The 25,697-nt window shown below is 37.8% G+C and overlaps 1 protein-coding gene across 1 annotated transcript in view; it reads left to right on the forward strand.

The window, feature by feature from the left end:
* Nucleotides 1-25,697, forward strand: part of LOC134527646 (ras-like protein 2) — a 99,810-nt gene that overhangs the window by 51,595 nt on the left and 22,518 nt on the right. Inside the window, exon 3 of the mRNA XM_063360510.1 lies at nt 14,810-14,897. Within this exon, the coding sequence (XP_063216580.1) occupies nt 14,810-14,897 (88 nt within the window). The remainder of the gene's footprint in view (nt 1-14,809; nt 14,898-25,697) is intronic.

Below are 25,697 nucleotides of genomic sequence, written 5' to 3' on the forward strand. Positions count from 1 at the left end.
GGCGGCTCGCGTAATTCCGCAACTGTGAGGTGTCGTGTCTTAGCTATCAGCGCCGCGCGGGGAGCATTTTGAAGGAGGGGGTGGGGGGGGGGGGGGGGGGGAGCAATCCTTTAATCTTCCAGGCGCGCGTGGCGCGTCTCATGTTTGGGCGGCCGCCAGCCAGCTCTGCACCTGCACGTTTCGTGGCCTTGCTCATGTTCGTAACAGTATTTTGAAATTGCAAAAACACTAAGAACGCCATTGTTTAAAATCAGTAAGGTTATTGACAATGTACGCACTTACCCCGTGAAGTAGGGGCAAGTGAGTAACTGGGTCCAGCGGGAGATTTTTAGCTTTTACAAACGAACTTGTTTTAAACTTTAATTTTAATATGCACATACAAAAATATCTTTCTGAGAAATAGTTTCCAAAATTAAACTTAAAAAAATCGCTTAAAAATAAATTTCTTAGTTTTTCAAGGTCAAACTTTTCAAAACTTGGTGCGTAGTTGCTCTATATGACCTTACGATCATGTACTTAGTGTTATAATATGTTTTTTTTTAAGGTTTCAGGTCAATATTTTAGTAATGCCATATAATTATAACTTCTAACTGTGCGAAAACTTTAAAACGTTATAGTATTAACTGTTTAATGAATTGTATAAAGCTGGACAGTATTTTAATAAAATTCCTTGTCGAAAATCAGGTCCAAAGCAAGCTTTAGGATTTTTTTTTCAAGTCTTTTTCGCTTTTATTGGAGCCGTTTCTAATAGTTTAAAATTTAAGTACGTTTTGTTTCATGCTGCTATCTATGCGTGATGGCAAGCAACGTTTACTATTCAGGCAGAAAGGAAATGTATGATTCGCCTCTAGAAATATTGGAATGTACTTGAACAGTGAATATTTTATTGATCAATATATTACACTCGGCATTATTTTAAAGATTTTGACAAAAATTTCGTTTTCGAATTTTGTCTTACAAGTTTATTTACAACACGAACAACATGAGGACACATGAATTTGCTCTTTACTCAGGTTAGATGTTTACACATAACTGGCGAGTACTGAAAGACAAGCTCACCTTTTTTGTCTTTTGTTTTGGGAATATTTATGATTCGCAACTAAAATCGATTGTTGTCCTATTTTATTCTTGAAACTAAATCTCATTATTTTATTAAGTAATCTAGCCACGAAACCCTCGAAAATTTTGCATATACGCAGGATTATAAACGTATGGCACAGAATAAAAACAGTTTGCAACAGCGCGACCGATATTTAGAAAAGATTTATATTTGTTCTTAAAAAACGGTGATAAATCTAATACACTTGAAACTAAATACATAGCTGTATCGCCATTCAGTATTTATGAATTGAAAATAACGATATTTTGGTTGGCGGGCAACAATTATTTCCGCTTTAAGACAAAGCTTACATTTGCATCATGTCAAAATAAGTATTAGTAGAAGAACTAAGGCTGGCTTTGTAAACTACTCAATAAACAAAAAGGGACAAGGATGCAATATGCAATAAACGCCAGAAAACTACGGCATTATAAAAGCACTATGTCACAATACAACACCAATCCTACAACTTGAAATTGTGAAACTGTAGAATTTTCATCTAGCTGTTTTCATAAATCGTGCTTTTTTTTCAAGAATTAAATTCTTAGTTATTAATTTGGTTAAATGTCTTAAATGCTTTCACTGCTATAATTTAATAAGTGAAATCGTGATGCATATCTTAAAAAATTATATCGTAGTCCTTCGTACACACATTACGGCTGCATCTTTAAACTATGCAAGGTGTAATAACCCAACGCAAATATTATTCAACTACCAGTTTTCTTGCATTTTGGCTTGCGTTTGTAACGGCCTAACGGCCATATTTAAAGAGAATTATTCAGAAAACTTTTAGTGACGCATATGTTTTTTTTTATTAAATATATAATTTTAGCGCTTTTTAAATCCGCACACAGTGGAGAAAAAAAAGGTCAAATTATTGACCATTTCTTTGTTTTCATGATAATTATGATTATGAAAGGAAGCCCGGGGTAAATTATTTTTTTTACTGTTTAATAAATTGAATTTATAGGGTAGGTGACGTCTAGCGACTTGCGTGGTTTATGATCGACTGTGATATTTTTTTGAGTTAGCTGCTTATTGCTCTACTGCGTCGTTGCGTTCCTTGCGTGGTTTATACACCCGCCTTGGACCTGTCCTACAATGAAACTTAAACGGATACGGATCACGTAAACGAAGACGGAACTCACGAAACGGATTATCTACAATGACACGCATGCGGACACAGATTACCACGGCAATGCCCAGCTCTTCCGTTTTATCTAGCTGCGGTGGTAGCCATGTTTGTTTACACTCAAAATACGTTAAAAATTGTTTCAAGTGCAAGCATATCTAGTTTTCTATCATATCTTCGTGTTTTTTTTTATTATATACAAATCCAGACCGGTTATGTTCTCGGAGATGTAAAATTTTAATTTAACTAATTTGTCGAGACCGTGAAGTTCAATTTCATTGGTTGCCATTTGTTATGTTTCCGTGAACTGTGGACGCGGCGGGCGCTTTGGTGAAATGTTCCGAGAGATTCGTCTCCTTTATTGTAGAACAGGTTTCTGCGCTCTGCGTTTGTTGCGCGGTTTACAGGGGGGTGGGTGGGGGCAATTGAATAGGGGGAATAGCCACTAAAGTATATGAGCAGTTGTGAAATGCCAACATCAAAAGTGAAGTTTTAAATGGAAAGAAAATATAGAAATTTCTTAAACAAAATGACTTAATTAAAAAGTAATTTTACAGATATTATTAGTTCAGAATTTATGGAATTGTGTATTAACGAGATGTCGTATTGAGTATAATTGCAAACTATTATACTTTGGAATTTTTTTTTGATAATGTTGGATTATCAAGATCTGTGTATCAACGAAATAAGCATGGCTGCCATGTGCATGCGTGTGCTCGTGTGTATTATTTGCAATTAAAACTGAACTTATGATTTTCTGCACGTATACTTTGCAGTTATGCTTTTCTAAATTTTGAAACAAACGATAATGCAATTTAACAATGATTTTAATGTTCAGTATTGGAAAAAAAAAGATAATACGAAACATTCATGGTGAATATTCCCAGCAACGAACGACCTTAAAAAAAAAACAAGGTAGCCAACATTTTCTTTCGAAAAGTTAACGAGTTTTATGTTGTTGTGTTGCTGGTAAAAACCGCACAGTTTGCTGATTTACAAAGAAAATAAGAGCGTTAGTAATAGCATGAAGTTGCGACTCTTGCTTTGCGGGTTTACAAACCCGGCCTGACTGCAGCCCGCCGTGGTTTCGCAACGGTCGCGGGGCCCTTTTCGGAGAAGGGCTATTTATAGACTTGCGGCGCCAGCAGCGCTGCGTCTAGCCGGGGCCGCCTCCCGCGCTGACTGCGGCCCGCTGTTGCCAGACCGGCACCGCCCGCCTTTCGGCATCGTGCACGTCATCGTGCACGTGCAAGGAATGTGCGCGTGGAGTCCAACTCATTGCTAGAGACTGGAAAAATTTGCTGATTCATTCATGCGATAGTCTAGAAGTCAAATACACATACTTTCAAATCATTTTGCTATCGGCTTACTGTTCATCTGGACGAATCTCAACCAATTATAAACCTACAAACCAAATAAGGATCGAATCACAGACAAACCAGCTGAGACGACTTACAAGTGAGCAGCCAATGAACTGGCGGTATTTGCCCGAGTGTACAGGGAAATGTGCAATCTATCCTGGAGGCCATTGAAACCGCGAATTTTTCTGGTCTCTACTCATTGCTTATTAGATTAATGGAACAAGAGATAATAATTGGGATTATTAAGGATGCGGGAATGATCTCCGTGTTCTCTACTCTCGCATCCGTTCACTAGTATTTTTTGGCACATCTTTTGGCGGTTTATTCCCACGTTTCCTTTGATAATACTTCTTTTCTGCTTTTTCCTTGTTATTATTTTGAAGCATGATGTTAAATCCCGATCTCCAGCTGAATAGAATGAACGAACAGAAAAAAAGCCACTCCAATCATTCATAATTTACACTTGGTATATCTCACAAGTCTCTAAAGACTTTTGGGATTTCAAAACACAGTGTTCACAAACAAAAAATGAATGTTGATTGCACGACTCGATAATTCTTTTCCACGCGAATAAATGAATTGTAAATATTTTAAATAAAATAAAATAAATATGGTAGAGCCAATCGTTAGCCGTTACGAAAACTGAGTAGACAAACCCAAGCAGCGCTGCGAGAATTCCGAAGCATCACTGTTGCGTCATTTCTACCTCTCCCTTGTATGTCTCCGCTTCCGGCCGGTGCAACTAGCATATAGTATGCTCCGCTACGTACCTATCCCCCCCTCCCTTTTACCGTCTGCCATTCGACCGCTAGTGCATGCGTTGGAGTGGCGTTGGCGCTGACATACTCTCTTTCTCTGCCGGTCACCCCACCACGTTTTTTTTTTCTGGTTGGGGGAGTAATTTCATAAACACAAACCCCCTACCCCCAAATTCAATGTGTTATTATAGCTTCCTTCTCCTCCCCTCCCCCCCCTCCCCCCGGATATTCCCATCCAACTGACAGGTTTTTCATTCCGCCCGAAAACCTCCGTTCGTTCTCCCGTGACTCACGGACCCAATCCAGACCGCGGAGAACTAAAACAAAAAGTGCCGGAGTAGAAGTTTGTGCGCTGGCAGCTCGCGGGCTGAGTCACGCCGGATGTGGTCTCGACGTCCGGACACTGCGAGACGAGACTGCGCGCGCCACTGGCTCAGGTCCGCGGCGACCCGCCATCTGTCCGTCTCCTGCGCGCCGCATGGCCCCCACAAGGGTGGGGCTGGGTGGACCCGCGGGCCCGGCCCTACGCAATTATTTTCATTTTGAAGAGGAATCCAATGAGGGGAATAGTTAGGTACGTGGTGGGGGAACCGGTAGAGGAGGAGAGAGCGTCAGCGGCGACGCCACTCCAACGCATGCTCCCTGTGGTCATTGTTAAGTAAAATAATTTTATAAATAAAGTTTAGTTTCGACTATAAAAAATAGTTACCATAATACCTGTATTTTAAGGTTAAATTACATTCCAAAAAGAGTATGGATAAGAAATAACCAAGTAGTTATAATGTAGCACGCGACTGTAAAATAAGGGGCCCGTGTCTGATTCTGGGCCCAGGGCCCGTAATAGAATGTGGGGGCCATGCCCCGCCATATTGGCTTTTTACATCTTATTACTATATTATAATTTTTAACCACATATCCCAATTTTGGCTTGTAAAGGCATAAATAATATCTCCCAGACCTTCTACGTACCTTGTTGAAAACGCATATTTACTAACAGGCTCTAGTCTGTTAGCGCCTGCTCTAGTCTGTTAGCGCTGGCTCTAGTCTGTTAGCGCCGCAGGTATTATTCCACGCGGGCGACCACAACTGTCAGGATAACCTCGCCAGTTCACAAGTGTCGACTTACAAGTAGCCAAAGCTAGGTCAAAGCCTTGTCAAACCATCATATTTAGCACGGAAGCTTTACTGCAAGAGGTATCAAAATTTTAAAATATTATTAGATGGCGAGGCCAAATCTCCCTTAAATAGAGGCGTAAGTACGGTCTGCGGCATGTAAATTGTCCTTTACACTGTTAAAGATTTTCATTTGAAATTTACGAAAGGCGCTGGTTCAAATTACCTAGGGATCATCGTAAATGTATCGTTATCTTCGTAGATTTACGGGTACTAAGTACACTTACTTCGAAACGAAATCCACAAGAATAAGCTTGATGTATAATGAAAATATTAAAAAAATGTTTAAAACTCCTACAAAAAAACCTAAGTGTATCATCTTCCACGTGTGTGTTTACGATCTTTATAAAGAGAAACAGATCTCAGAACTCGAAATACGGCGTTGTATCTACGAATACCGAGTTATTAGAAACTAGCTGCCCGACCCGGCTTCGCACGGCTATACTAATGGAAAATAAATATAGTTAAAAAAACTAAAGAAACATGCTTTTAAAGATTATCAAACTAAAAAGTAAACAATAATTTTAAAATTAAATTTATGACAATAGTATATAAGCAATACTAGTATAAATGAGAAAAAAGCTTGAGGCGCTTTGTGCCATATTTTTTGAATATTAAGCGCCCCATGCTTTTTTCTCATTTATACTAGTATTACTTATATACTATTGTCATAAATTTAATTTTAAAATTATTTTTTACTTTTTAGTTTGATAATCTTTAAAAGCATGTTTCTTTAGTTTTTTTAACTATATTTATTTTTAACTTTTTAGTTTGATATTCTTTAAAAGCATGTTTTTTAGTTTTTTAAACTATATTTATTTTTAACTTTTTAGTTTGATATTCTTTAAAAGCATGTTTTTTTAGTTTTTTAAACTATATTTATGTATAATTATCATAGGGAAATGAGTTACCGACACTACCTATTACCATCTGAGATAACTATTTGGAGTTGCAACGTCACAAAGAAATGGTAAAGTCTCTACGAATCATTTGCAGTTAGATGTATGGATATAATATTAGAATTTACCGGGGAAAAAAAAAACATTTTTTTTTCCGGCGTGGCCGGGAGTAGAACCCACGATCTTTGAATCCGAAAGCTGACGTCACAGAAGTCGCGCGCCTTAAGGCGGGTACAGACTAGAACATTTTAGCGAACAGAACAGCGAACAGTGTTCGACACATTTTACGAACAGTGTTCAGATTTCGAAAGAACATTGTTTGCGAACATTGTTCGAGGTGTGTTCCCTGTGACCCATTCCGTACTTAGCAGTGGCACGATGAGTACACAGGCGCAAGTAGCAGCAGCTGTATATATTTACATTCACTATGCGGTTAAAAAGCGAAGGAAATCTCGCCGTTGGTGGATTACAAAACTGTATGAAAGTAGGACAACATATAGTGGCTCGAACTTGTTGGCAGACTTAAGTTTTCAGTCAGTCAGTGGTCTTTACAAGAACTTTACAAGAATGCACCCATCAGATTTTGAGTGGTTGATCAATTTGATAGGAGCGAAAATTGGTAAGAGAGATACGTCGTTCAGAAAAGCAATTCCAATTACAGAAAGACTGGCATTGACATTACGTTTTTTAGCAACTGGTGATTCGTATACCAGCCTTCAGTATGTATTTAAAATTTCAAAACAGACTATCAGCACAGTTATTCCTGAAGTGTGTTCTGCTCTCATCGAAGGACTTGAGGATTACATTAAGGTAAGTATTGACTTATTCTGCGGTACTGTGTAATTGAAAGATTTACTAACGTAATTTTCTACATTTATTTATAAGAAATGACAAAGTTGTTTACACTGTGTTACAAATCATTAGGAGCACTGTAATTAAAACAAAAATATTTTATAAGAGATCGTGAATAATGAAATCATCATCATCAGACGTCAAGGTAGGTGATCCTGCTGAAGGACACGGGGTTGTAGGGTTGGACAATACAGTGTTTGACTGCATGACAGAGTTGTCCGATGGAAAATGACATGGATAGTGTGGTTGTATAAAATTCTGAGTGTTATTGTAGAAACCCCTGTTAGCGCGAAGGAAAATACCCATAATGTCATTTTCAATTGTACATCTAGTATCAACGTTGTACTGTCTCAACTTAGATGCGACCAAATTTCCAAAATGTTGGCACTCATCGTTAAGCTGACTCGCGGTGGACGACAATATATGAAAGGCTTTGTCCAGACGTGCATCTTCGACTCGCTGCTTCTTCTTTTTCGGTACAGTTTCCTGTGCTGATTCTCCAACTGCACCACATTCTACGTCTCTCTCTTCGCTTTCTACTCGCATCTGAAAAATGTCATAATAAGTAATTATAAATAAATTATCGTTTGAGCCAAATAATGTTTCACTGGTTTTATAGCTACATCGTTTAAATTGTTATTACACCACACAACAGTAATTCTTGCATTTTGCAAAATTTCAAGTCAAATACGTGTGTATAATAATGTTTCTGCGTCCCCTTCATTGGACTAGTTACCACTGAGTTTGGCAGAAACATAAACATGTAAATGAAATAAATGGGATAAATGTCAAAGGAGAATTATAACAACCGGTCGTTACATGTGGTTCTGAATATATCTGTTACAGATTCCTACTACTGAAGAAGAATGGGCGGCAGTAGCAAGAGAATTTGAAAGCAAGTGGCATTTCCCACATTGTGTAGGCGCGCTCGACGGTAAACACGTTGTATTACAGTCACCTATGAATAGTGGAAGCGAGTACATAAACTACAAAGGATTTTTCAGTATAGTACTTTTTGCTTTGGTAGATGCCAATTACAATTTCTTATTTGTAGATGTGGGATGCCAAGGCCGAATATCGGATGGTGGCGTATTTGCAAATTCTGAGCTGGGCAAAAGGATTGCATCGAACTCATTGCATCTTCCTCCCGCCGCCCCATTGAGGAACAGAAACACAGATATCCCATATTTTTTTATTGGGGATGAAGCATTTCCTTTGTCGGGTAACCTTATGAAGGTATATGCTGGTTATCATCGTAAAGGGACAAAGGAACGGATTTTTAACTACAGGTTGTGCAGTACTCGCAGGGTTGTGGAAAACGTGTTCGGCATTGCATCTTCAGTTTTTCGCGTGCTGAGGAAACCTCTTCTCTTAGAACCACAAAATGCTGAGCGAGTTGTAATGACTGTTGCCTTGCTTCACAATTTCTTGAGAAAAAGACCAGAATCTGCTACAGTTTACACACCCCCGGGAACATTTGATAATGAAGAAGCGGGAGACGTAATACACGGGCGTTGGAGGGATGATGGTACAGATATGGGTTCGTTGTTGCCAGTTACAAGGGTTCCCCGCAGATCAAAGAATGCGGTACTTGACGTAAGGGAAGAGTTGGCGGAGTATTTTACACGAGAAGGGAAAGTAACGTGGCAAGATGAATATGCTTAGTATGAACGTTTGGTACCAAGCAACTTGTACTTACCGTCGAAATTGTCTTTCTTGTTTTATTTTTGTCCAGCAAGAAACGTAGACTTTCGAAAGCGAACCAGGAACTTCTGTACATTTCGTCAGTTCCTGTAACAAATTACTGTTTGTAGAACAATTTGTGCGACTTAAAATTTTGTTTACGTAATCAAAATGTACTAATGTTTTAAAAGAATCCACTTTACAAAATAAAACTGAAATGAACCCACCTTTTCCAGTTCCAGCAGTGTCTTTCATTTTCTTCCTCTCCCTTCTTAATGCTGATAGCAAACTCTCCATTTTCTTCTTACATTCGTCCACATCTCTGTCCATTTCGGCCCCGATTTCTTCCCACGCGTCTTGTTTTCTAATTTTGTTGAAATGATTAACATTGTTTGGGTCCCATATCACTGTTTGTTGTTTATACAAATCTATCAGTTTTATTTGATCTTCCTTGGACCACTCCATTCTCATATAACAAAAGAGTCACGCACCGCTACTAACTCCGTGAAGACAACACCGCTCCACGTCGACAACTGAATGTTCGCAGGAAGTGTTCGCAGCGACGTCCAGACTGTTATCCGAGCCACGGCGAACATCCTTTGATGTGACGGGCAAAAACCGACAAATATCGGATCGCAACCGAACAAACAACCGAACATTTTTTGTTACGGGGAAATGTTCGTTTTCCCGTCCACATTGGTTGCAAACATGTTCGCGAACAATGTTCTGTCCGTTGAAATGTTCTAGTCTGTACCCGCCCTTAGACCGCTCGGCTAACGAACGTAATGAAATGGGTGGGACATTTTACTGTGATGAGTCACTCACTCTTAGTCGAAAGAGTTACAGACGGACAGACAGAGTTACAGACGGACAGACAAACATACAGGTGAAGCTAATATAAAGCATGTAAAAATTAAGCCACATCTCCCATTTACAGTAATGGTAAATTAAAAAAAAATTCAGTGAAAATTTATTACAATGCTGTATAATGTACCGGAGAGAAAATGAATAGCACCGATGGTTTTCCGAATCGTGCTCGCAACGTACAACTGATGTACCCGTACTTCGTTACGGCAGTCTACAGGAAGATCACTCTTGCGCCGCGCATTATACATGCCCCTCCTTGTGGGTACGCCACTGCCGCGCGATGCCCGTTGCCATGGAGACGCAGAAGGCATGAACAATGCAAAATCCTGTTCTCATGCAGACAAAGTACCCACTTTGCTTGGTTTTAGCCACCCATGGGATCTAATTTTCGGAAAATGTCATCCTGCGTAACATAAGGAACATTACTGTGAAGTTTCAAGTCTGTAATATATATATATATATATATATATATACATATATATATATATATATATATATATACACACTTGAAAAAAAGGGCAATAAAAAACTAATTAAACACAGAGGGAGGGGAAAAAATAATAGTTTAGGTTTGCGATTTAAAGTGATAAAAAGTATTAAAATACTAATTGAACTCCTATGAGGGTACTGATTGCTTCGTTGTTAATATCACACGGTTTTTTTTTTTTACTTGTATGGGAAAATTAAGAATGATAAGGCATCTAGTGCGTGGCAACAATGTTAATAGGCAATAGGAAATAAACTTCTAGCGCCTGCGGCATTGTCAATACACACTTCGTACGTGTACTGCATGTTGTATCTAACCCCCTCCAACGCATTTTATTCTAAATTGGACTTTTAGTAAGGATCCCTAATGTTATTGATAATATAATATAGCCTATAGCCTTCCTCGATAAATGTACTATCCAACACTGAAAGAATTTTTCAAATCGGACCAGTGGTTCCTGAGATTAGCGCGTTCAAACAAACAAACAAACAAACTCTTCAGCTTTATAATATTAGTATAGATTAAGAACTGTTCGCTTATTTCAGGTGAATTATTGGTTGAAAAATTCGTATATTTACTGTAATTTCTAACCGTTTAAATTTGTAGCCACCAATGGTACCCATTCTCCAAGTGTCACTTGCAAAGCATCACATGTTTGTTTATGAACTGGCAACCACGTGCAGTTGTAGGACACGTAGACCATTAACACAGTATGTCCATAAAATAATCTCCCAGTTATAAAATGTAATAGTATCAACTGTAAGAGTTGTAGTGTGTTGGTTCAAGGTCACAACTGAAGAGTAACTCAAACAGTTTGAGATAAGCGCGTGCGTGAAAACTGCTTTGCTGTTTTCTCGCTTGCAGATGTGGCGTTGCTCCGCCTCGAGCTAGTGATTTTGTTGCCCTTCTACCTAGACATCTACTTATTTGCTTGTATTTCAATTGAGTTATTTTCTGTAATGTAAATTATGTTATATTATTCAGCGGTGGGTCTAGTGTGTCTTTTGAATTTTAAAATTTTAAGTATTTTTATTTTTAGTTTAATTTTTGACTCGCACACTTACTAGGCGAGTACCATAATTACACGGGTTTATGGCTGTGGTTCGTACCGTAATCTTGGCGGCAATTTGGGCTGGTTGCACCGGCGCGGAGTGCGCGCGGCAGCCCGCCGGGGCGAGACGTGCCGGAGCCACGGTAGTTTCTGCGCCATGCGCGAGTCTGCGAATAAACTTAATAGTCCGTTTAGGGGCTTCTTTTCCCACAGACCTTGACGTATGCGTTGAACAGTTCACTAAACTGCCAAGCTGTTATAGACTTTTCAGCATTTTGAGTTTCAACCCCATTTGTTGGCCAGACGGACATTTTTGTTACGTAAAGCTTCGTCATGATATGGGTCGGGACCAGGGTTACCAGACACTGATAACAAAAAAGGAGGACATTCACCTCGAAAAAAGAGGACATTTCACTAAAAAGGAGGACAATATGTATTTTTTCTAAAAAGCCATGAATTAATTACAATGGAGTACGCTATTTTACAATGTTTTGGCATTTAATACAGTTTCAGTATAAAGAATCAAACAAACTACGCATATACAGCATATTAAAAACACGTGCTTCTGCATGTGCTGCTATCTGTCAAGCTGTCATAGAACTACTTACTAGTGGGGTGACTCTGCGGACAGCGCATTAGCGCGCACCACGCGCTTTACTCAGAGTGTAACTGCAGGAATTATCTCACTTTATAAAAAAGCCGGACATTTTGGAGCATTAAGGAAAATCCGGCCGGACGCAAAAAAAAATACATAAAAAGGAGGACAAGTCCTCCTTTTGCCGGACGTCTGGTAACCCTAGTCGGGACAGCACTGTCGCGCAAGCTAAGCTCTCCCTTCACAGTTCTCTCTGCTCGCGCGAGCATGTGACATTGCTAGGGCGAGCAGGACCTGCGAACACTGCAGGTCTATCGGCGCGTCCTTGCTGTGTGCGAAGCCACAGTTGCCAGTTCGCAGGACTTATTTCATGATCTTTTCGTTACTTCCACGGACGAGGGATTTCCGCTTGAATTTAGTTTTTGCTGACGAACGAATGTTTCGTCGAAACTTGCGAAAACGTTGTGACATAAAGGTGTATTAAAGTTAGTGGAGGCCTCACTAGCAAAAAAGCGACATTTTGTCTACACATAATATCAATTGTTTCATTTCATTATTATAAAAATGTTTTATAATTTAAGGTCATTTAGTAGCTACCAATAACGAGAGCTCTTCTTTTTCCAAAACTACATTGGTTTAGTCAGAACGTGGAGAAATTTCTCACACTACAATGAAGGAAAAAAACCTGAATTAAATTGGACAATTTTTAATGAGTTACCTGGCCAGTCAGAGAAATGACACAAATGTTTAGTAGCTTCTGCTCTTAAAATCCATATATCACTCAATCTTCATCTGATCCTTATTTTAACTGCGTTTTTGTCAGACCTGCAAACATGTAAAAAAATTGCAGGTTTAGAGGTTATCATCAAACAATTCCCAGTCGGTCTTCAATGGATTCAGCAGGATTAAATTTTTTTTGCAGAATATAGCGAAAATCTTTTATTGCTTAAAAAAATTATTTGGTGATCATCTATGCTTATTATTGTTACACATTCTTCACACACGTATGAATATATATATATATATATATATATATATATATAATGCACTTATTTCCGAAAATAACATAATTATGTTGATACATTTTTAAAAATAATGTCGATACAACATATTTAACATTAAAAAACAAAATTAAACAATTTTATAAATAGCATATTCTTTGGTTATCGTCATGGAACGGAAAGCGTTCTATCAACCATATTTATATTTTTAATAACCCAGTAAATAACTGTATAGGAAAACGTCTAAACGTTTCCGATTTTTTTTTTGCGAAAGAAATTAAAACGTGGTGTGACGATCAAGATATTTATCGTTATGTTTAGTTACCACTGAAACCTATTTGCAATCACTAAACATTTTTCCATTAGGTTTTAATGAAACCGGATGCAAGGTTTGCAAAATACTTATTTTTTTTTTGTGACTGGCTATAACGCCTAAAAAAATGTATAAATTGGGACGCTTACAAGAAAACAAATTACGGTCAGGCAGCCCTTTTCACCACTATACTAGTAATCATAATTGTGAGATTCTTACTTTTAAAAATATAGTTTGATTTTGGATTGTGTTTGTTACGTAAAATGTTCTTCCTTTGAACTATAGGTAATTATATATTCAACCACAAAATCTGTAGATGTTAAACTTAAACGTTTATCAGAAGAATCAGCGGGAATAAATCTAAAGCGAATATTCAATGTAATAAGCTATTTTCATTTAATATTTTATCCAGAATTTTATTTTTTTAAATTTATAATGGAATTTACTAAGTTCTTCAGCCCTCAGAGTTTTCAATGTTTTGTTTATTTTTTAGTTATGCTAAATCAATGTCGATATCAGTACCACCACTGCCAAAATAGTAGGACACAAGCAACGGTAGTCATTAACGTGTTCCCGTTTTAAGTACAAAATGAATCGCAAAATGCAAAGCACCGAATCCCACCTTAGACATCCCAAGGAGGAAGCGGACAGCTTGTTCTGTGTACTGTTTTCTCCAGGGCCGTTCATGAAGCCAGCAAGCGTAATTTCTAAGACAAAAAGAACACGACGGAATTATTAATGGGTGATTACTTGCCTGCCCACCACACAACGGCGCCACCAGCTGACGAGGCGATTAAAGTAATGTTATCTTGTGTCGGACAGACCTTTGAGCGTTCTAAAATGCAATGAAAAATCCCAATGGCTTGGCAACGTCTATAAGTATTGGGTTTTTTAAGTCCCACAGAAATAACCCTTCAACAAAATACTTTTGAAACGGTTACCAAACATTTTCCTCATAGTACATATTTTTAAATAAGTATACTGTGATTTTTAGAGATGTGAGTAGGATAATTTTCTGGGGAAATTTTACCACAATTTTTCCCAGAAATTATTATTTTTGCCATTGCTAACAAAGAACTCCATAATAGGTTGATGTACTAAGAAGGTTTACAATTTTTCAATGTTGTAGTCTGTACATGTGTACACTTTTAATTCTTTGCTCTCTATTACAAACTTTTTATACCCCTTGTAAAATTTCACATTCCCATTATATTACAGTACAGGTAAAAAAAAAATCTTTGAAGTTAAAACGTTGATATAGAACTGTGGATCATGCCCGCCTTTTTTTTACAAAGTAATGGCTCACTTTTTTGTTATTTCGCTATGTTTGCGTTAAACGGTCGATAAATTGATTTGTATGTTTCTTTGAATGTATTACTCGTTGGAAAAAGTTTCCTGTTTCGCAGAAAAATGTTTCTGTACATTACAAGAAAATTTACCCAACAATATATTTTTTTTTTCCTGCAAACTATCACTAGTGATGTGTTCGGTCATGGTCTTACTCCTGCTGATCTAGTGCTGTGATTGTTGTGTTGCAGAGCTACTTCGTAACCGACTACGACCCCACCATAGAGGACTCGTACACCAAGCAGTGCGTCATAGACGACATTCCTGCCAAGCTCGACAGTGGGTACCTGCTCGCTAGCCTTGGAGATACCTAGTAGTCCGTGGACTGACTGTTCTAAAGTTTAAAGCGGAACTCACAATCATCCGTCTCATCCGTCCGTCACCCGTCCGTGCGTCAATCACGTGACCTGCAGCCAATCAGATGGCCCGAAAAGTTCCACCCGTCCGTCCGTCCGTCCGTCCGTCCGTCCGTCCGTCCGTCCGTCCGTCCGTCCGTCCGTCCAAACCAGGGCCGGCGCGTCCATATAGGCGAACTAGGCAACCGCCTAGGGCCCCAAGTAGCTGGGGTCGGCGCAGCACGACACAACAGCTGATATAATATGTTTAATGATTATTGAAACTAGATGAAAATTTATTTTTGTAACAGTTTGGAATGTTTATATTGATATAAGTAATTATTGACAGTCCACGGTGACCTGTTTATGATTTGTAATAAGTAAAATAGTAAAAAAAAAAAAACACAAGCCTGCTTACATTTGATTGTTGACAAAATCTTAGGCTTACGTGATGTATTTTGAGGCAAGGAAAATTTTTTTTGGGTGTCCGGCGGGTGGTTGGGGGGGGGGGGGGGGGGCATTAAGGTTTTTCGCCTATGGCGCCAATTTACCTTGCACCGGCCCTGGTAAAAACCTTACCAAGCTTTAACTTTCAACGGACGGACGGATGGTTGACGGACGGGTGTCGGACTGACGCCACGGATCATTGTGAGTCTAGCTTTAGTGTGTCTGCTCAACAAGATTGGGTTGCAAAATAAGCGTTAGCTGTTTAAAGGCTACAGCCACGTACTGGGATGTAGGAATTGTAGGCCATGTAGATAAGTCTGGCAACCTAGCTTCATGCTCCGTCTGCTAAAATTTAATATGAAATTATATACGAAACTCTCACTAAACCCAATGTTGAATTTGGGTTAAGCTATTAACATTGAGTATAAATATAGTTATAGAAATCGGTTTGCCATAAAAAAAATTGCATTGCAATTTTGAATGCTAATTGGTCTGCCCGACACGAGATGGCATTGTAATTGCCGCGTCAAGCTGGTGGCGCGTTGTGCGGTGAGCCGGGGAATTACCTCAGAATATCGCTCTCTCTCTCTCTCTCTGTCTTAAAAAAAAAACTCTCGATTAGATAAATAAAATAAAAGGTCCTTTTTACGCCTAGGAAAATAATAATTACTATTTTAACCACACTTTTTTTCTTTGGTTTGCCGAAATATTGAATGAGGTATATGACTTTATGGCTAATCAGGACTAGAGCATGTTTTAAAACTGTAGAAATTGGATGAGCCCATGAAAACTACTTGATAGAAGGGTATGGTAAAGTGAAAGTTGTCGATACAGTTACATACGCGGAAAGATGTACAAAAACACTGAAATGGTGTTCCTGCGGTGCTTTAAAATTTAATTTGTGCATGGCCGTGCGCACCCGAGGAAGCCTACAGTATTGGGTCAGGCGGTGAAGCCACGAGCAGTTCCGGGGGGGGGGGGGGGATGAATAGATTATAATTTTTATATTTATAACGTCTCGCCGACATGGAGAATTTAGAGGTGTTTGAAGGGTAACACAATGGGGTTAAGAGGCGACGGAATGTATTGGAGGGGAAACCAGGAATACCAAATATACCAAGAAAACCCTCCAGCCCGACGGAAACCTACGCACCTTTTACAATTGCGAAGAAAAAAGTGTTTGATCACGAGGGGAGTATCCTAGTTGGGCCGGACCCTGTGGAGCTGTGGAGGTCCAGTAGCGAAACTGTCCTGTTCTTCGCGAATCCAGCCGCACACGCCGAGACAGCAGAGCCGGCCAGCAATACCGCGGGTCGTAATACGCCAATCATTACTCGAGAACGAACAACCAATGAACGTCCAGGGCACGGCTTCAGCAAAAAATAAATCATGCTATTACCCTGCTGTTATATTTTGAAATTTTTGCTCTAATTTTAAGCATCCGGAATAATCGACTTCCAATTTAACACAATTGGGTATAATAAAACAGTGATATTTACGTAAAACTGAAATATACAGGAAGACAGCAATTGTTTTAACAAAGAACTAGCTGATATTGTGTTAGTCCACAAAGAGCTAAGTTTTAAGGGCCTATATTGATTATACCAGCCAAATTCTTGAAAAAGAAGAATGTGTTTTACTGAGAACTACCAGATGAGAAAATCTGTTTAGTTTTTTTCCTAAAAGAAAAAAAATAGGTTTTCCGAAAAACATTACAATGCCACAATACAATCAGAAAACAGACTGCATTCCTAAGTAAATGACTTAAACGATGTATTGAAAAAGAGGCGATATCTAAAATAATTTTTTGGAGGACTTTATAATTTATAACATTATTGCAACTATGCACTTGAAATAAATTTAAATATAACTTTTTAATTTCTAAAACAGTTGGAGACTGAATTTTGTCGGCGTGGCCTCCTAGGATCTGCTTGATCTGCTGCGTGCAGTGAAACTGCAGCAGTGTATCGCTCATTCTCTCTATCCAAGCAGCTAGCAAGCAGTAGCACAGCCTACAAGCATAGGTAGATATCGAAGTACCTATTTCTTCTGAGAATATTTTGAAACTTCTATAAACTTCTGGAACATTTTAAGAACTTAACGTAGACGACATATCATCCTATATGTTCGCCAATATTAAAAAAAAAGATCTATTTAACATTTCACATATTCCATGCAGCGAAAATATTTTACATGTTTTCAACTTAATGCATCCAGCGTTGAATGTCTTAACGAATTTCATAATATGCCTAGTAAGGTAGTCATACAATTAGTTTTGATCTTCAAACACTATTTTTCATCCCTTGCACTAATACTTGGCCGTATCAATCTTTTTGGACAAATTTTTATGGTAATATTAAGATAGTTATTCATTATTAATAAATTCCGACGAATTTGATACTAAAAACTTGATTTTTTTTTTTTTTTAAATTTCAACCCCTGTTTTTACGATAATAGTCTGTTTCATCAAAAATTGTTCTAGCCAAAGGTTTTGGATAAAATTTAAGCGTTTTGCATTAAGTTATAATGGAAATTAAAGTAAATGTATTTTAAAAAAAGTAATGACATTTTGTTTTTCTACCCTTGTTATTTCTAACTTTTGCAGTAATGGTTTGTATTATCAAAAATTGTTTCAGACAAATGTTTTAGGTAAAAATTATAACATTTACAAATAATTTTAACGGATTTTATAGTGTACTTACAAAGGGAGTTACGAATATTTTTTAAATTTTCAACCCTCATTTTTTTAACCCCTTGCAATGGTTCGTCGAATCAAAAATTGTTTCTGGCAAAAGTTATAGATAAAAACTATAAGATTAATGCATAATTTGTATGAATTCGATGTTATGCCTTCGAACAGTTATGATTTTTTTTTGTCCGCCAAACCTTGATTTTTAAACCCTTCGCAGTTGTGGTTGGTCGTATCAAAAACTTATTCAAATGATTTTGGCATTACTCCCACGAGTTTTAATACGTTCAAACGGATGTGATATTTTCTGTTTATTTAAAAAAGAAAATCTTCCTCATTTCTACCCCTGTGATCGGATATTGCCCATTAACGAACTCGACCGTTTTTTCCCACTAATAGATTTTATGTATCAGTTTGGTAGTGATTTGAGAAAAATTGCGACAGTTATCGTGTCCACAAATATGTGATGTGTGTGTGTATATATATTTACACACACACACATATACTAGCTGCCCGACCCGGCTTCGCACGGCTATACTTATGGAAAAAAATTAAGCCACATCTCCCATTTACAGTAATGGAAAATTAAAAAAAAATTCAGTGAAAATTTATTACAATGCTGTATAATGTACCGGAGAGAAAATGAATAGCACCGATGGTTTCCCGACTCGTGCACGCAACGTACAACTGATGTACCCGTACTTCGCTACGGCAGTCTACAGGCAGATCACTCTTGCGCCGCTCATTATACATGCCCCTCCTTGTGGGCACGCCACTGCCGCGCGATGCCCGTTGCCATGGAGACGCAGAAGGCATGAACAATGCAAAATCCTGTTCTCATGCAGACAAAGTACCCACTTTGCCTGGTTTCAACCACCCATGGGATCTAATTTTCGGAAAATGTCATCATGCGTAACATAAGGAACATTACTGTGAAGTTTCAAGTCTGTAAAATATATATACTTTAAAAAAGGGCAATTTTGGATATTTAAAGTACCCGCAAAATTTCAACGGTGATGATGACTGCACTAACAATGAAATAGTCGTTGCCATAGAGACGAATGAAGCATCAACAAAGCAACAGCCGTTGCCATGGTGATTTCCTACCAACTACATGAACTTTGAAAATAACCTCCTTATTGGTTAAACAAAATATCTCATTCCTTGAGCAAAGAAGTTTTACATTAAAAGATATAAATACACAATTACTGACTTATCGCCCCCGAAACTCCCCTTGGGATCGGATTTTTGCAGAATCCGTTCTTGGTGAGCGTCTACATCACAAAATGAGTAACTATGCTAAATTTAAAGTCAATCGGATGTATAGTTTTAGAAATCTCGTGATGAGTGAGTGAGTGAGTGGTATTTCGCTTTTATATATATATATATATATATATATATATATATATATATACACACACACACACACACACATACATATATATACATACATACATACAAATCCTTGTCAGAATTGTAACGGGAGAGGAAATTTATTGATGGTCCGAAAAATGAAAATTAATTAAAAATAATAAAAATAATTTTAGTAAAAAAAAACAAATTAAACACAGAGAGAGGGGGGGAAAAACAATAGTTTAGGTTTGCGATTTAAAGTGATAAAAAGTATTTAAATACTAATTGAACATTATGAGGGTACTGATTGCTTCGTTGTTAATATCACACGGGTGTTTTTTACTTGTATGGGAAAATTAAGAATGATAAGGTATCTAGTGCGTGGCAACAATGTTAATAGGCAATAGGATATAAACTTCTAGCACCTGCGGCATTGTCAACACACACTTCGTACGTGTACTGCATGTTGTATCTAACCCCCTCCAACGCATTTGATTCTAAATTGGACTTGAGTAAGGATCCCTAATGTTATTGATAATATAATATAGCCTATAGCCTTCCTCGATAAATGCACTATCCAACACTGAAAGAATTTTTCAAATCGGACCAGTGGTTCCTGAGATTAGCACGTTCAAACAAACAAACAAACTCTTCAGCTTTATAATATTAGTATATATATATATATACACACACACACACACACACATATTGTAACTGTTACCATGGTGCGACTTCCGGAATTTTTTTTTATAGTTTTTTGTTCCAGGGTTCATAGACCCAACACCAGTCAACTCAAACGTGTTAACCGGGATTCTTTGTCAAAGCATTTATTGATTAGTATAAATCGATTTGACTTTGAATAACTCGAGTGTACTTAGACCCATTCTAATGGATTTTTAGAATAAAAGCAAAAGAACGAATCAGTTAATATTAATTTGTGGGCGCCAACAACATTTAAACATTAACTCAAGTTGTCATCGACTTAAGCATTCTGGTATTGGCGAAAGGGGTATTTACTGATTTTACGTGATTTTAACTATTACGATGTGTTAGTTTTGCAAAACTAGTAAGTTTTACTAGATTCCTTTATAAATATATGACCGACCTGTAGGAATAGTTCATTGTACTAGAACTATGCATTACTGTTTCTGTCTTCTTTATACGGGAACTCAGCAACGAATATTCCGCATCTTCATCCTTGAAACGCCTCTCCGCTGTTCCGTGTCTTTGTCCTGGAAACGCCTCTCCGCCTTTCTACGACTTCGTCCAGGGAACGCCTCTTAGCATTTCCTCGTCTTCGTCCTGGGAACGCCTCTCGTTGATTCCAAGTCTTCGTCCTCGGAACGCCTCTCGTTGTTCGTCTTCGTCCTGGGAACGCCTCTCGTTGATTCCAAGTCTTCTTCCTGGGAACGCCTCTCGTTGATTCCAAGTCTTCGTCCTCGGAACGCCTCTCGTTGTTCGTCTTCGTCCTGGGAACGCCTCTCGTTTTTCGTTTTCGTCCTGGGAACGCCTCTCGTTGTTTCCGGATGTTCTCGTACTGTCGATTATTCAGTATATTTCTTTCTTCGTCCTGGGAACGCCTCAATATTTCTTCCAATCTTCGTAGCTGTGATTCATATTCTTCATCCTGGGAACGCCTCAATGTTTCTTATAATCTTCGTATAAATCGTAATTCCTCTTGAGGTCAATAAATATTTCCAAATTATCAATTTCTTCTATTATTTCATGCTATTCTTCAAAGTATTCAAAATGTCTTAATTTCCAATTTCTTCAGTAATGAAATTTCATGTCTTGATTCTACGAAGGTTCCTATATCAATTTACCATTTTCGTTTGTTTTTTTTTCACTTCAAATTCCAAAAAAAAAACTTTTATTTTCCAGCAATAGTTTTTGTTCTACCGTCTTCGACCAATACCAGATTGTTTTACAAACTTTTAGTCTTATAATATTAATCATGAAACTTGAAAATACAATCCTCATTGGTTAAACAAAATATCTCATTCCTTGAGCAAAGAAGTTTTACATTAAAAAGATATACCTACAAAATTATTGACTTATGGTTCATAGAAAAATAAATACATGTACACTGAAGTGAAATTATAAAATATGACACATTAATTTTGTTCCTCCATATTATTCTATAAGTTTCCAAGTCCAACCTTTATAGTGTGTGTGTGTATATATATATATATATATATATATATATATATATATATATGGGGTCTATGGACAATGGAACAAAAAAATATATAAAAATTTTCCGGAAGTCGCACCATGGTAACAGTTACATAGGTAGTACTTCTTTGAAATCTACCTATGTAGAATGCATTTTTATGGCAAGGATAACAATTACTCAGGTTTTACCATGGATGTAATAAATAAGAGAGTGTATGTGTACATTCTTCACCATGTTAATACAAGTCATAATGAGAATGACCCCCCCCCCCCTCCCCTCTTCTATCTGCATAGCAAACAATTTTTGGAGTAATGAAATTTAGCGCTTGTATTATTTTTGTTTAGCAATACTCTCTACATGATGGCATCTTTGCGATTCTTCCTAGCTAGTACTTTTCAAACTGTTTAACAAATCTATAGCGTATTAGCTTTTATACAGCTACGATTGGTTTTGCTATCCAATTGCTAACCAGTTGCCTTCAACTTCCGAACAGACACACACTCAAAAGACTAATACATCCATGTTTTAAACATGCTTGTTCTTTGATATACAGGAGAGTAGTTGAGACGGTTTTGATAATACCACTTCTTAAGTCAGGAAGTAGCTGATTCGCACACGACCCGTCAAAACTCCTACGTTACAATCATAAACTAATAACACTAGTATACATAGACATATATTTAGTGTACGATTAATTATTAATGTTAATTCTAAATTTCCCAATCGTACACTAGCTTCAAGTGTTGTAGATACCTGCACACTGCATCGGTATTCCGGTGGTTGTTTCTTTATTCACTGGCAAGTAAATGAGCGATGAAGAAATAAGGTGCGCCAATAATTAAATGTACATTGGAAAATAAAGATCTTCTAGGTATTGATATTATGTAACAGGCCTAGAAATTGACGAGTTCAAGTCACAATCTTGCATCTTGCGTCCCAAGGAGGAAGCGGGCAGCTTGTTCCGTGTCCTGTTTACTCCAGGGCCGTTCCCGAAGCCAACGAACGTAATTTCTAAGATAAAAAGAAAATGACGTAATTACGAATGAATGATTAGCCCTACGAGCGTTCTAAAAAGCAATGAAAAATCCCAATGGCTTGGATACTTCTTTAAGTAATGTTTATATTGGATGCTACTAATACTAACGCCGCTAGTTCGCAAGTCGTCGCAACCGAATGGGTCACGCCAAGGAGAACAGGAAGTTACCAGACCTTACTACATGACCGTGATAAAGGCTAAGCCTAGAAGTTAGTGGAAATGATTTTGCTAGGAAGGATAGTAAAACTGCCCTCATGAAGTGAATTAGCGTTAATAAAAATTGGTTAGCAACACAAGCTATAAATTAGCGTTTAACTTCATTAAAATTAAAATTAAATGATTTGCTATCCAAAAGGGAAAGTATGGTGGGGTTGGAGGGTTTTTCTAATTTTTACTTTATTAACATGGCCAACCACTCCTTAAAATCTTACCTCCATAACGTAGACGCGCCGGTATTGCGCGGAAAATATTTGACGGTTTGCTATAAACTTTAACACATTATGTTAGTGTTGGAACAACGTTTTGGTTGTGGTTGATGAGACTGCTTCCCCGCACTGGGCTGGGCCAATGAGAATGCAGTTACTGAACAAATGAACCTTCATGGTTCGCCTGAAAACAACTAAACCATGTTAGCAACCAAATCAGTTAAGGCCCTGTCGCACTCACACTGTTTAATTTTCTTCTCAAACTGTATTTAATTACAAAGTTTGAGAGGTTATGTTAGACAATGAGTTTCAATTTCTCTATGAAATGAAGTTTTACTAATAAACACGAATTGTTTTAATTCCTGTTTTACTATAAAATTTTAACTAGCTCAAACTTTTCAATTTTTAAAATACCTATTAAAATATTGCATTACAGTGCTGGAAGGAAAAAATTTGATTTTTTTTTTTTTTTTTTTTAGGTTTTTTGTGCATTTATTAACTTTTTAAACATCTGTAATTTTAAAACGTATTATTTTTCGTTGCACGAGAAAATGAATGTTACAGCCATATCATTTGCTTTTTAACTTTTTAAATTTAACATTTGCTAATTACTTTACATATCACATCTATTTTAACATTGATTTGGTTATTTTACTTTTATTACGTCTTTAAATCTTTCATTTGTTCTTCAACATTTTAAAGATTCGTTGGAACGGAAAACACACAAACACCATTTCCGTTTTTCGTTGGACACGATGTTGATCGGCCGATTCCGTCAAACATCCAACACATTTTAGAACCAGTCATATTTACAAAATATTCTATGGAAATTCAGGTCCTTCAACTTGTCAAACAAACATGGCTGCGCGTGGACGTTTTCGGGATCGTCATAACCCTCTGACATTACGTTACTTCAACGGTTCTTACAATGAGGAAGTATGATTTCCCCATTGCAAGAACTATTCAGTGAACGTATCAATGCCCGGTATGGACCTGGTATGCATAGGTCAATTCGGAACCAGCAATGGCGTATGTCCAAAGAAAAAAAAAGTTTTAAACCTACGTTATTTGACCGACTTCATCGGAAGTAGTGATGTGTCGTTCGTGAACGATTCGTTTAAAACAAATGAATCTGTGCCGCCAATTAGCATTTAATTTACACCAGTGAAGAAGTGAGTATGTGTAGCAAATCTGAGTGAACGAAATCATGTGATTCATTCGCGCTGTAAAGAATCGGTTCTTTTAGAGTCGATTCCATGAAAGTTGAACACGAGTCAGAAGAACTAAACGGCGAAAGAACGAGGCGAGAACCGGCCACGCGGCCAGTCTGATTCGTTCCTTGGATTCGTTCGTGAAATGAACCATGACGTCGGGAGTCAGAGTAAACAGTAATCGCTGCGTGAGCGTATGTGTACACAAGATCAAACGATACTACGTATATTATAATAAAATAAAATAGGGTAACATGAAAAGTATCTATACCTGTCAATGTCAACAGTTAAGTTTTAGTTCAAATTTATTTTTCACATACACAAACACGAACTTTGGAAATTAAAAAAAAACTATCAAACTATGCGAACTAAAAATAACAGGGAAAGTAACAACAAAAAAATGCACCACACTTACAATTTTGGGGTTAATACCTTCACATTGCTCGTACTAGCATTTCATAGTGGTACTAAAATCAGGTTATAAATTTCATATAAAATGTGAAAAAAAAAGTTTATGTAACAGTGCTTTTTATTTTAGACAAAATTGTAATATTAAAATTGTCATCAGCTAACAGTCAGTATATATGGAATTTCAGCTGTCAGAGCCGAGCAGATTACGATAACCAGCCAGCCGCAAAGACGTAATAGTACTCCAAAGGGTAAACGAGTCCGTAGAAGAACGAAAAGAACGAATCATTACATGGAACTGATTCAAATGAATCGATTCTGTAAAAAGAATCGTTCTGCCCATCACTAATCGGAAGGTGTTGGAAGCGGAAGTAAGAGAATGTGGCAAATTCTTCATGCCTGCACGGGAGCGTGTTGGCGAAGTGCAGGCGTCTGCAGTGAAGAGGAAAGGGCAGCACGCAGCACAGAGCGCCTGTTATCTCTGCTGACGACGCTGGGTACTTGGCGCTGATAGAAGAGGTCGGTAGAGGGCTGTCTGTGATAACATGTGCAGGGCGGGAGGCAGTCCAACTCGTGACAGACGCTGGGATAATCCGCATTCCTGCATCTTACGAATTTATTTTCTTCGTAAAAGTAAAACGTAGGTTAGGATAGGTGTATTACATAATGAAATTTTCATAAAAAATTACTCTTTTTTCCCCCTGGAAGCTGTGTAGCACTTCTAGGTGATCGTAACTAAAATGAAAGGTTGGTTTTGTTAGGTAAGTGCCATTTAAAATACTCTTAAACTGTTAAATGTATGAATTTACGCCAAATGGTGTTTGTATTGAAATACCGATGTTCCATGAGCGATTGGCGAACTGGGAATATTCGCGACCACGGGATGGCCACGTCTGCATGATTGCACGGTAACCGGGTGAAGCCTTTTTGGTTTGGAAACATCTTAGATCTCGGTGTACGGCATTTGGTAGGCGTGATTTCGTGAATGAAACAGAAGTA

The sequence above is a fragment of the Bacillus rossius genome, chromosome 1, assembly GCF_032445375.1.
Source record: "Bacillus rossius redtenbacheri isolate Brsri chromosome 1, Brsri_v3, whole genome shotgun sequence".
Taxonomy (NCBI): Eukaryota; Metazoa; Arthropoda; class Insecta; order Phasmatodea; family Bacillidae; genus Bacillus; species Bacillus rossius.